The 13718-nt window shown below is 39.0% G+C and overlaps 1 protein-coding gene across 1 annotated transcript; it reads left to right on the forward strand.

The window, feature by feature from the left end:
• Positions 1–3971: 3971 nt before the first annotated feature.
• auh (AU RNA binding protein/enoyl-CoA hydratase) lies at positions 3972–10742 on the forward strand. The gene is made up of 10 exons (XM_084936192.1): positions 3972–4246; positions 4701–4768; positions 5451–5538; positions 5837–5923; positions 6285–6377; positions 7022–7078; positions 7348–7535; positions 8287–8337; positions 8517–8564; positions 9270–10742. The coding sequence occupies exons 1-10, from the start codon at positions 4018–4020 to the stop codon at positions 9345–9347; spliced, it is 987 nt and encodes a 328-aa protein (XP_084792318.1). The 5' UTR covers positions 3972–4017; the 3' UTR covers positions 9348–10742.
• Positions 10743–13718: the final 2976 nt, after the last annotated feature.

Here is a 13718-nt window from a genome sequence, read left to right on the forward strand (position 1 = left end):
CCACCCACGGAGAAAGCTAATTAACGCTGCTTGTATCCACGATCTTGTTCTTTTGGTCACTACCCAAAGCTAATGACCATAGGTGAGGGTAGCTATGTAGATCAATCGGTAAATTTAGAGCTTCGCTTTTACACTCGGCTCTCTCTTCACCCCAATGGACCAGTATAGTGTCTGCATCACTGCAGCCACAGCACCAATTCGCCTGTTAATCTCCAACTTCCTTCCCCCCTCACTCGTGAACAAGATCCTGAGATACTTAAAGTCCTCCACTTGGGGGAGGAACGCGTCCCTGACCTGGAGTTGGCACTCCACCCTTTTCGGGCTGAGCACCATAGCCTTTGATTTGGAGGTGCTGATTATCATTCCCGCTGCTTCACACTAGGCTGTGAACCACTCCAGTGCAAGCTGAAGGCCATCACCTGATGAGGTGAACAGAACGGCACCATCTGCAAAAAGTAGAGATGAGATTCTGAGACCACTCAAGTAAAAGCCTTCCGTCACTTGACTACACCTAGAAATTCTGTCTGTGATAATTATGAACAGAATTGGTGACAAAAGGCAGCCTTGGAGGAGTCCATCACCCACTAGAAACAAGTCTGACTTATTGCTGGCTATGCGGACCAAGCTCCTTCAACTATTGTATGGCCCGTAGCAACGGGCCAGACTTCCCATAATCCCGAAGCATCTCCCACAGGACACCTTGAGGGGCATGGTCGAATGGCTTCTCCAAGTTTACAAAACACATGTAGACGGGCTGGGCAAACTCTAATGCTCCCTCAAGGATAAAGATCTGGTACAGTGTTAAGCGACCAGGACGAAAACAGCTTTGTTCCTCCTGTATCGGAGGTTCGACTAATGGACGGAATCTCCTTTCCAGCACCCTTGCATAGATTTTCGCAGCGAGGCTGAGGATAGTTGGCGCACACCCTCCAGTATCCTTTCCTGAAGATGGGAACTATGGCTGGGTATCGTCACTGATTTCTAGAATCGATTCGATTCCGATTCACAAGGTCCCGAATCGATTCGATCCACGATTCGATTTGATTCGATTAGATTTTAATTGAATACATTTTGCCTCAGACAGTCAGAAATATTATAATTCTGATCACTTATCAGTACATTTCCATATTTTTATATCTATAAAAAGAAAGCTGACACTTGTGAGACTTTATCAAAGGTGTGAGCATCACAGCAGATTCCTTTGTGTCAAAGTAACTGAGGATAAAACACAGAAAAACATGAAGGCGGTTTTCTTGGTCTGGGTTTTTATAGCAGATGACCTAAAAATATTGTGCAGTCAAAAACGAAGTGAAGCAGAGCAAAGTTACAGAAGTTTGATTAGAGACACAGCTAAGGGCAGCTGTGGTTACAACTGTAGCTTGCCTTCACCAGTGTATGAATGTGAGAGTGAATGAACAGTGGTATTGTAAAGCGCTTTGAGAGGTCCTGAAAAGCGCTATATAAATGCAATCTATTATTATTATTATTATTATTATTATTAAGCATTTTGCAATTTTGCATAATTTTAAAAAGTTTAAATTTGTTCAGTATTGAACAGCAGAAATGAGGCTTTTTTGTCGGAAGTAAGTAAAAACAACAACAACAACAAAAAACAGCGGCCGACACAGTAGACAGGAGGGTAATAAGTGGGGGTGGGTTTTGATCATCGATTTGGAGAGAGAGAGAGAGAGCTCTACAAGAAGTGTGATTTTATCGAGGTGGAAGCAAAACAGCAAAAGTAAGAAGAAATTCTTGACGATGTTTATGTGAAGCGAAATATGAAGCGTAGTTTGGATCGTCTTTGGCTTCTGGTTTAATCAATATTGTTTGGAGAGAGATAAAACCTGCAGCTTCTGAATCTAGCGCAAAAAGGACGTAAACACAAAGCGCCCACCGACGCTTCAAAATCAGTGAGCTGTCGGCTTTCAGCCCCAGCGGCCTGTCCGTGTCCGCGTACGTGCCGTCAGGTGAGAAAGGAGACATCTCACTGATTCGGATGCGTTGGGTCCGCGTTTTGTGTTTACGTCTTTGTGCAGAATCCGTGTACCAGCTCTCATTTACTGTTTTAGCTGTTTGGTGGTTGTAGAAATTTTGTGAGGTTTAACCTGAGATTCTTGCGTTTCGGGCAAAATAAATTTATATTTAAAAATCGATTCAGGATTTTAATGAATCGATATCACGTTATCCAAGCCAAAATCGATTTTAATCAATAAATCGATAATCAAAACCCACCTCTAATGGGAACCACCACTGCGGTCTGCCAATCCAGAGGTACTGCCCCTGATCTCCCATGCAACATTACAGTAGCATGTCAACCAAGACAGCCCTGCAACATCCAGAGTCTTCATGAACTCAGGGCAAACCTTTTAACCAGAAAGCCAGTTCTAGACTTTCCTGGATTGGGGGTATGGGGTTGAATCCAAAGAATATTGTTATTGTTAATAATGTTAATATTTAATATTAAATAACATCAAGTGTGAACAGCAGAAAATGTTGCCAATTTAAAAACCAAACAAAAACAAAAGTCTAAATAAATATTCCACTTATATATTAGATTCCTCCACATCTTCTGCACTTTTTTTTTAAATCAACATCTGTAAATCTTAGTACAGGGAAGGAGGCAGTGAGATCAGCAGCAGATCTCAACTTCCAGTCTGAAAGTTAATAAATATGTCAAAAGGAATTAGCTGGTGTAAGTTAGCTATGTGTTCTATGGAACTGTGAAAAATAAATTCCTAAACTGTGGTTGATGCAGTAAATGATGGGGAGATTTTATCCCCACTGTGAATTAAATGTATTGTAGAAGCAGGGGTGTCTGGACTGGGGGTGGGGGTAATCCCTGAATGATAATTTGAAGCTGGGGGTCAACATAAAAGGTACTATTTCAATCTGTGAAAATCATAAAATTCAATGCAGTACACGTACTGCAACTACCACAGCCATGGCAATCAGGGGCGTAATTTCCAGGGGGGTTAGAGGGGTTATGACCCCCCCAATAATCAGACCCAACCAATACCCCCCCCCCCCAAATAAAATTATGAATTATCTTGCGTAAATAGGCTGTTGATTTTCTTTATTCATTTAACTTATTACGAGCAAAATAGTTGCATGTTTAATCACCTGGAAATTTACCCAGATTTATTTATTTATTTAGACAGCGGTCTTGACCCCCCCCCCCCCCCCCAATGTTCAGCACAAAGTTACGCCGATGATGACAAAACAGAAACAGTACAAGCTACAAATGATTTGCTTTCCTGCTTTTGGCAATATCTCTAAAATGAGAAGCATTCTGTCTCAGAGGGGTGATGAAAAACTACTTCATGCATTTTTTAATTTCTATCCTGGACTATTGTAATTCATTATTATCAGGTTGTTCTAAACCCTCCCTGAACAGCCTTAAGTTGATCCAAAATGCTGTAGCGAGAGATTCCCAGCCAGTCGTGGCAGATGCTGCAAATCCCTGAGCCTGGTTCTACTGGAGACTTCTTCCTTAAAAGGGAGTTTTTCCTTCCCACTGTCACCAAATGCTTGCTTAAGGGCCAGGTCTTTCTTGGAGATGAGATTTAAATCTCAATGACACTTTTTACTTAGATAAATAAAGGATACGAAGAATACAGAGGGATGTCTGACTGCTGGAGTTTTCTCTGTGTTATTGTAATGTCTTTTGCCTTGCAAAATAAAGCACCTTCAGACAACTGTTGTTATCTTCCTCTATAAATAAAACTAAATTGAACTTTTATTGTCTATTTAAACAGGGAATCGTATGAATCAAGTGTAATTGTCACGTTCAAAAAGTGAGTAATTATTTTCGTCATATTTACTATTGGGTTTTAAAATTAGTGATATATTTTGCACCACATTTATAAATTAAGACAACGCGCGACACGGATAAAATAAAATTAAGAATTAAATTCAATATTTGTATTTTTCTGCCATGCAGACCGCAAATAAGTCATGTGATCTCATCACGTGACTGGGTTCAAAGTTGAAAGTCAAACAGCATTACAGCTCCTCGGTATGGCGGTCTTGGTAGGTTGCAGATCCTTTTGGCAATCTTTTCGCGTACAGGCAGCGCATCGACAAAGTGCGTGTAGGCTAGCCGCTGCCTTCTTCTCCAGACGGTATGTTCTGTCTAACAGAGTCGTGCTTTGTCCTCGCCTGAACGGCCACGGTGCTGTTACGCGATACTACAGCTCCGACTCAAAGGATGACCTGCGCGTTAGATACCTAGACGGAGAAGACAGCGGTAAGTTCTTGTCACAGCCTGCATTACCTGGAATGCGAGTTTGTCAGGAGAAAGCTGGTGTTATTGTCGAAACGGAATTCCAAAAAAAGTCAAAGGTGGCATTCACATCACTGTGTAACATGATGTCATCCTAGACCGTAACAAAACACCAGAAAAGGTTCAAATTCATTTAATGCAGGTACATTTCCCAAAATTAATTTGATAATCCCTTACCTTTAAGGCGAACAGAATGCAGTTTTGATATTGTTTACTGATAATGTTTAATAATTATGAGGAATTTCAAGTTAGTCGAATTTTCTCGAAAAGCTAGTGATAAAAAAAAAAAATCATCATTGGTAATTAAATTTTAAAAAAAAAATGTTCATAAGCTCTCTGACCATCTCGGCTATTCTGTTTTGGTGACATAAACGTGTGTGGCGTGGTCAGTCAGCAGGATGTCACATCTATCTTTCAGGTATTGTCGTCGTTGGAATAAATCGACCAAAAGCCAAAAATGCCATAAGCAAAAATCTTGTGAAAATGGTATGTATTGCTATGTGCCTTTTCATCTATTTTTATTTTTTAAAATTATGGTTAGAACCAAGCAAACAATTCATAAGTTTCATCTAGGATTCTACTCACCTGCACTACACAAAGGCTTCTTTGTGCTTAGGTCATTCAGAGAGCTTGGCTACTTGGGTTATACATTATATGTAGTTATGGGTCATTGTGGCTCAGGGGTGGCGATCTTTTTTTCATGTGTGAGTGAATTTAGTGTAAAAAGTTTTCAAGTGGTTAAAGATCTAAATGCCAGTCAATACTACAATTTCCTTTTCCACTCTTAATCTCCTCTAGTCACAACTTCTATAAACCAATTAACTTTCTTGATGTACAGTTTTAAAATTAAACGGCTTTAAGATCTGGAAGGAGTGCACACTTGTCTCTGTTCACCAATAACAGCTAACTATGACTAAGCTGTCCATGTTGTTTATGTCCTCATATAACTCAGTAACAGAAAAATAGACTTCTGCTCTTTAAATATCTGCTGAGCCTAAGCTCTCAGTAGAAACTTGAGAGCTCAAAAGTATTTTACTAAACTTTTAATATTTCTTAAGTACTAGTTTATCCTGAACTGTGCTTCAAGTTATTTATTTTCAGTTGTCATAATTTATAAAATGTTGACAGACATTTTTTGTTGTTGTTGGAAAACTTTTTTGTCTTTCAGATGTTTGAAGCTGTGGAGGACATCAAGAAGAATAAAAAAGTGCGCAGTGTAATTTTATGCAGTTTGGTTCCTGGTATATTTTGTGCAGGTATACTGTCCTTGCTAATTGGGCTATTTTCTTTTTGAACCATAATTGGAATAATAATAATAACATTAAAAATGCTCTACGTTTTACTTGTCATTCTTCAGTTGTTGATAAATTCCCACATCACTATGATCCGGAATCTGAAATACCCATCTTGGGTCTTGTGAGCGAAATTCGGCTTTAAATTCAGAAACGGTAGCAGATGCCAAAACTGTGTGTGCTGGTAATGCACTCCTCTGCTGTATGCCTCAGGAAGCCACTTACCTCTGGCTGAACGCTTTTCCTTTGTGTCTATTGGTAGGTGCAGATCTGAAGGAGAGGGCCAAGATGCACCAGAGCGAAGTGGGACCATTTGTATCCAAAGCAAGAGCCCTCATTACAGAGCTAGGTAAAGTCTGAATCATGCAAAATGAATTCGTGAATTGTTTATTTATTGAGTTGGAAGTGCTTTAATGGTTGTTTGAGGTTCATGCCACACTTGTGGATTTAATGGCTAAGGACTGAATTTACAAATAGCGCTATGCACAAATCTCTACTTAAACTGTTCACACAAATAATTTATGGACAAATCCTACATTCATCAATATTTATTTACCACAATTTGTAAGTAATGTGAATACATTTTGTTTGAACCAGTACTTTTCTTAAATTCAGTTCACTTTTTGTTATATATGGCAGTTCCCATTGATGGTCAGTCCTGTATAAATACAGTGTGCATCTCCTTGATTGATAGATCATTCTTTTCATAGGAAGCCTGCCAGTACCAACAATTGCTGCAATTGATGGTGCTGCCTTAGGAGGAGGTTTGGAAATGGCCCTTGCTTGTGACATCAGAATTTCCTGTAAGACTCAGAGGACTTTACTTTGAGCTTATAAATATGGCTGCTTGTGCCTGTGTTTACTAATATGACATTAGTAGGGCCCCATAGTAAACCTAAAAGGGCTACACTCCAAGGAATGTATGAAAATCAAATATATATTATGAAATGTGTTTGTAGTACATTTTACAACTTTTATAATCTTTGAGTGAGAACCTGAGTTATGGCATGCTGCTAACACGGATGCTAAACATGCAGTAGAACATATTTTAACCAACTTAAAAATCAGTTTAACTGTGGCTTGAATTTAAAGTTTACTTGGCACTTTAAGCTTTACTTTTATGAAGATCTGAAGCACTATTGGTCTCATTAAAAATAAAGATATGAAAAAAAAGTTTAATAAATGCTTTCTTAATCCGATGTGTTTGGGAAATTTTGCTGCACGTTTTCCAAAGCCACTAAATGCTACTAAGAAAAGTAGTAATTCTACCTCAGGATTGACCACTTGTGATTGGTTAGTTTATGTCACTCTTAAAATACATTAATATGCTGAGATGGAACAGAGTTGCAGTTCTCACTGTTCTTCACTTTAGTGGTTTTAATGTTGTGTGTTAAGAGCGTACATCAGTAGTAGTGGTAGTAATAATTTTTCTCTTTAATCTTTCTAGCCAATACTGCCAAAATGGGACTAGTTGAGACTAAACTTGCAATTATTCCTGGAGCAGGTACAGCATGTTTTATTTCATTTCTTTGTAAATTTTGTAGTTTCATTTTAAATTATGTTGTCTATAAAAATGTAGTGTGTAGACAGAGCACTTATTAGATTTAGAAACCTTGGGAAAATAACTTGGCGGATTGTTTCCACAACTTTTTCTATAGTTTCTCCACAAGGTGGTCATTTTTACCTTGAATTGCTACTACAGATGGAGGGCAGTATCAGTGTATCAATCGGTGAGGCCATATCCTATCCAGGTTTCTCCTGTGCCCTGTGCAGGTGGTACACAACGTCTCCCTAGGGTGATTGGCGTCTCTCTTGCCAAGGAGCTCATCTTTGCTGCACGAGTGGTTGATGGAACACAGGCGCAACAAATGGGTCTTGTCAGTCATTCTGTGGAGCAGAATGACAGTGGAGATGCTGCCTACTTGAGGGCTCTGGAGCTTGCACGGGAGATTAACCCCCAGGTAAGAAGATCATGTAACTGATAAGCAGATCTTTGTATCAATAATTTCAAGACCCTATTTTTACAATGCACCCTTATCCAACTGGACACTACTCCTTCGAGGTCTGCTTGTTGCGAAATGTGAGCACTCCATTGCGACTGTTATTTTTAGCTCTCTTTCAAAATTGCTATTCTAAACACCTGAATATTCACACTTGTGTTGCATGCCAGATTTCACCCTCTCTGAAAACAGAATCTCTCAGCTTGACTTTGGGAAAGTGGACAGTCTCAGTGATTCAAATTACAGATAGTGAGTGGTCTTTGTGCTGGTATGCAAAGTCGTCTGTTTTATTAATGTGGTGAGAGCAGTTCAGTTCAAGCTGTTTCACCCATAGTTATACCCTAGAACTCTCATCATGTTGCAGTAGAGCTCTTACAATGTGACCTAGGGGATGGAATTATGGTGCACAACCCTATAAATTTGTAAGAAAACTACAACCCTGGTGCTGGTTGGGCTTCTGCTCAGTTGTACCTTCTTCAGGCTTTGTCCCTGAACACAGCAGTTTAGACGTGGTCAAAAAAGGGCTTGAAGTGTTTAGTGCCAAATTGAAAGGATACATTTTTTGATCCTTTGATCGTTCATATTTTAAAAAATGAACACTTTTGTGCAAAACAACCTGACTAAAAAAAACAGCGAGACATTTTCTCATATTAACCATTTCAACCATAGCATATAAAACTTATATACATTTTGGATTTATTTGACTCCACAGGGCCCAATTGCAATAAGGATGGCAAAGTTGGCAATTAACCAGGGGATAGAGGTAAGTGTGGTCAGTGGATGGGTGCCTTTACGGTTCTTTATTTTGTTGTAATTCCGTAATAAAATGTACATTTTCAAAACTTTACACCTTTTAAAGCTCTTCAGTTTAACTCTGTGTGGACAAAGATATTTTTTGGCTGAATTGCAACCCTAACTGAGAATTGCCACATTCCCTTTCAGGTGGATTTATCTACAGGTCTGGCAATAGAAGAGGCTTGTTATTCCCAAGTGAGTAATGAAAAAGTGTGATTGTGCAGGTTGAAGATTGTTGGCATTAACGAAAGGTAGAATGTGAGGGTCAGGAAAACCTTATGTTATTCATCTCAATTATATAAAGTAGAAGAGGCTAGAGGCTATACTTTAAAGGCTATACTGCCTACCTCTGACAGAGATGTCTCTTATTTGTTATTACAACCAGCCAGTTTATTTCTTGCAGTAAACTGAGCAGTTTGCAGTGTTACAGAGTTTTAGTAACATTTGTACCTGGAGATCTGTGCATTTAAAAACAACAACAACAACAACAACAAAAAAAAACAAAAAAAACAGGAAGGAGCATAAAGGTCTCTGTACCTTTACATATCACTACCTTTTAAATGAAAAACAATTAATAAATCCCCCCTATAATAAATCTGTTGTTTCTGGCAGAGCGATTGTGTCATTCACGTTTTAACCTTTGCAGGTGCAAAAAGGGTTTTACTTGCATACATATATCACCCCAACTGCAATTTTTAGTTGTAATTCCTGCAGTTTTACATATTAACAGAGTGATGGTGTATTTGTTCTGAGTGTTGGCTAGGGAAGAAAAAAACCTGTCTAACCAATAGGGTATTGTGAAACCATTGGGAGGGTAATTTGTGTCTTGTGTATATACAAGAACACAGTAGTGGCCACAGTGCATGGTTTTTACTACTCACATGCTTTTGGTGTTTTAAGGTGATACCAACTAAAGACCGTTTGGAAGGCTTGGCTGCTTTCAAGGAGAAGAGGCAGCCTCAGTTCAAAGGGGAATGAAGTCATCGTTCCAGAATCGATCAGTTCTGCCTTCAGCTCTGCTACTGTTCCACTGCTTCCAACATAAATTACGGGTCAGACTGAACTCGCCAGTACATTAGCCCATACAGTACCCATAGGATAGTTAACAGCTGGACCTTAGGGGTTATTGTGGGCTGATGTTTCAGGCTAAAGCACTTTCTGACTTTGTCAATTCAATTCACTTTTATTTATATAGTGACAGTTTATGACAGCAGTCACCGCAAGGCGCTTTAAATTGTAAGGTAAAGACTTTACAACTAACCACATTAAGATTTGGAGAAACAAAGCAAACTAACCCAGCTAAGTTAAATGTGTACTGCTGTGTTCATGTCTGCATAAAACAGTTTTTGAATCGCTTTACCAAAATGAAGTGAATGGAGATGGTTTGATTTCTTACTTTGGGGGCCTCAATGTGCTAGTAACAAAAAATCCTTCAGATCAACTGGTTGAAAATCATTGTTATTTTTCTACAAGTCAGTTTTTGGTGCCAAATTAATCTGATTAATTAAAAAAAAATATTAAAAAAAGATCTGAGCAACTTGATTACTGCTCAGAGCTTGACACGTTTCCACATTTGTGTCGTCTTTACTTTCTGTCCAATTTTGTTACTTAAGACAACATCATATTAAAGTTGTTTTGTTTTTTTAATACAAACCTTCTTTAAACACATGAGGGGTGCTTAAAGCTTACACTGTCTGACACGATCTGAAATCGGCTTGTCTCCCTTTACAGCAACTTTGTTCTGATTGGCTATCCCTTGAACAGGACAACAGTGGGTTGTGCTTCTCTGCTGAAAGCCAGAGCCACACCCGAGATAATGATATTATGGATATCAGTTCTGACATCATACAAAGCTAAGAGTAGAGCAAAACGCCTCAAACCTATAGTTTTTAGTAGTCTAAAGCCAGATCTTTTGGCTTATATTGATTAAAATAATGGGATACCTGCTGTCCTCATTATTTGTAACTGGCCATGTTCATTATGACTGTCCATCATTAATTTAAGAAGTGAATATGACAGAAAAGGAAAAGCAGAGTAAGTCCCGGGGAGACCGGAGAAGCAGCATGTTGAATGTGAATTTAAATGCATCACAGAGCTCACTACGAACTCCAAGTCACTTAATTATTTTTAACGTATACTACATTGAAAGATGAGTGGTTTTTCTTGCAGTATACATCTGTCCATAGTACTTCTGGAAAGGTCAAAAGCGTGGGATTTGAATGACTCTACACACATCACAAGTCTGTTTGGTTTTTAGTGTATCTGCAGAAATTGAATACATTTTCAGTTTGACTTGAGAAATGTGAAATACACTTAAAACTTTTTTTTAATTGTATTATGAAATAAAAAATAAAAAAAGGCTTATCAGTGTAACTTGTGTTACTGTGGTTTTTTATATAAATGATATTCATTTTAAACGTGCATTAACACAGAGTTTTGTTAATCATCAACTTTTTGGCTGCTACCTTCAGGAGTTGTCACAGCGCGTGATTTGCTCTCATCTCACCTTATCCCTAGTATCCTTCCTTGTTACGCCATCCCTCTGCATACCTGCTGTCACCACATCCATGAATCTTCTCTGTGAGCCCGCCCTCCGCTTGAGCTGTCATATTGATATACTTGCTTTAAATTTTGTAGGCTCTTTACCTTCTAATATACAGTGGCGTTAGGCAACTGAAAAAAAATGAATTGTCCTGTCCATCTTGATCGCTCACAGTGAGTGTCATTTTTAACTCTTGCCTCAAACTCTATCTTCAGACTTCAGACAGGTGTGGGGATGGTGGTACTGGGTCAGTACCACCATCCCCACACCATACATCAAATGCTGTTAGTATTACACGAGATGTAATAGGACACAAACCCTCCAAGAAGTTCAGCTTTTGTCTCATCAGTCCACAGGATATTTCCCCAAAAGTACTGGGTATTTTGAAGATGTTTTTGCAGTAGTTGTTGCCTTAAAACTCTCCCATGAATGCCATTTCTACCCAGTTTCTTACTTTTGAATCATGAACACAGACCTTAACCTGAGGCCTGCAGTTCTTAAGATGTTGTTCTTAATTCTTTTGTGACCTCCTGGATGAGTCATTGATTACTCTTGAATTTTGGTAGGTCAGCCACTTGAAGGTTCACCACTGTTCCAAGAATTCTTGATTTGTCCATAATGATCTCACCTTAGTTCATTGGATTCCAAAGATTTAGAAAGGTTTTGTAAACCTTTCCAGACTTATAGATGTCATTGACTTTGTATCTTATCTGTTCATACCATAATCTAAAGAAACTAATGATGTGTTACTTTGAGATGGTGTCAGTGAGTGTGGCTGGCCATCATCTGTAACCTGTTCTCTTTATGGCCACTCAGTGTACATCTGTTTTCCTTTCTTCTCATTTATGACCACCAACTTCTCCTAAATATTTTAGTCACTGTTGAAGAGTAGTCCCAACTGGTCCCAGGATATCAGCAATTTTGTATTTAACTTGTACTAGCAACCATACCTATGTGTATTTGCCGCAGTCCAGCTTGCCTTTCTTTCCGCAACAAATACAGAAGATGGGTAAAACACTGTGTCATTATCCCCTGGAAGTCCCTGAAACCTAGTTATCAATGGATCCCACCTGTGACTACGCATCTCATTGTCCAGCCTTCACAGTGTTATTACAATCTCGTGGTTGTTGGTCTCTTGGGGGTTGAAGTCAGGGTTGGCTCGGGTCTCTTTAGCATGGGAGAGGGTGTCTATGCTGGGTGTCGAGTGGTTCTTGGCAGCCTGGGGTCCTGTGGCCCCGATTTCAGCTCCCACAAAAATGGCTGGCCTGTGGTTCTCAGGTGCTCTTGCCCTTTGGCTGTGAGGGCTCCATCTAGGGCCTCCCTTCCTCTAATGCTGGGGTGGGCATGCAGCTTTTATCAATGTGTGGCCTGGGGTCTTCAGTACTCTGGGGGTGCAGTGGATGGCCCAGGTCTCTTGGGTCTTTTTTCTGTCTGCATCTGGCTCCTGGGGGGCATTAATGGATCTGGGCCTCACATGTTGGTCAAGTTACTTGAAAAAAGTAATTAGTTACTAATTACTGATTAATTCTCCAAGAAATTAATCCTATTACTTTACTGATTACTCATATTCAAAATTAATTTGTTTCTTTAATACTAGTTACTTTTAAAAAACATGATACACAACCTGAATAAATTATAAAGCAAAAGCCCTTTCAGGCCAGTTCTATTTTTTCTGCATAATCCATAATCCATAGGCTAATTATATTTAAGGTTGAAGCATTAATGAATGGCAGGACTTCTTTGAGCAGTTTTGTAGAAATGGGGGTCTAAAAGACACATTGATGGTTTGGAGGAAGTAATTATTGAAGTTAACTCAGAAAGATCAGTTGGAGAAAAAGACTAAATGAATATCAATGGTACTGAAAGTAGCTGTAGATAATGTTACATCTGTGAGATGATTATGAGTAATTTTTTCTCTAATGCTTAAAATTTTATTTGTGAACAAATTCATGAAGTCATTCCTAGTTGGTTGGCTCAACAGCCTTCTGACTTGTTGTCAGCCTGGTTACGGTGCTGAATGGAAACCTAGGGTTGTTCTTATTCAATCAGTGATGAATAGTAATATGTTCTAGCTTAAGTTAGAGCTTTCTTATAAAGCAAAATACCATTTCTCCAGGCTAAATGATGATCTTCTAAATTTGTGATATGCCATTTCCTCTCCATCCTACGAATTATCTGCTTTAAGCCATGTGTTTGAGAATTAAACCAGGGAGTCAAGTACTTGTGATTTGAGGCTCTTTTTTACAGCTGTGCCATGCAGTGTGAAAACCACTCCTAACCACTGCACCAAACTATATGTTGCTTTATGAAGAAGAAACCTGGATCAGAAATATTTATCCTGGGACAGGTTATTGATGTTGTGGAGGAGTACCTGAGAATCCACAGCAGACTGAACTGGAAGACCAACACAAAAGTGGATGAGCAGGCTCTGTTTTTTCAGGAACCTTGATACTTCAATCCTGCAGGAAAATGTGAAGATTTCTTATCAGTCTGTTGTAGTAAATGTGGTTGTCTCTGAAACAGGGACACCAGCACATAGGAATATGAATAACTGATCCGGCAGGGCAGCTCTGTCAACTGGCTGCATGAGCATCATTTGCACCACTTACTGGACTATAACTGGAGAGCTTTCTCTAACAAACAGATTGAGCTTCTCTGCCAGAACAAATACAGGAAATCTGGCATGCATTATACAATATCTCTCTACAATGCAGCAGATAATCATCTTGACTCCCACTTTAACCTCATTTTTTTCCCTTTCTGATTTTGAAATATTTTGCTATGATGATCATCCTTATTATTACTAC

This window comes from Perissodus microlepis, chromosome 7, assembly GCF_051167445.1.
Source record: "Perissodus microlepis isolate ML-2025 ecotype Zambia chromosome 7, ASM5116744v1, whole genome shotgun sequence".
Taxonomy (NCBI): domain Eukaryota; kingdom Metazoa; phylum Chordata; class Actinopteri; order Cichliformes; family Cichlidae; genus Perissodus; species Perissodus microlepis.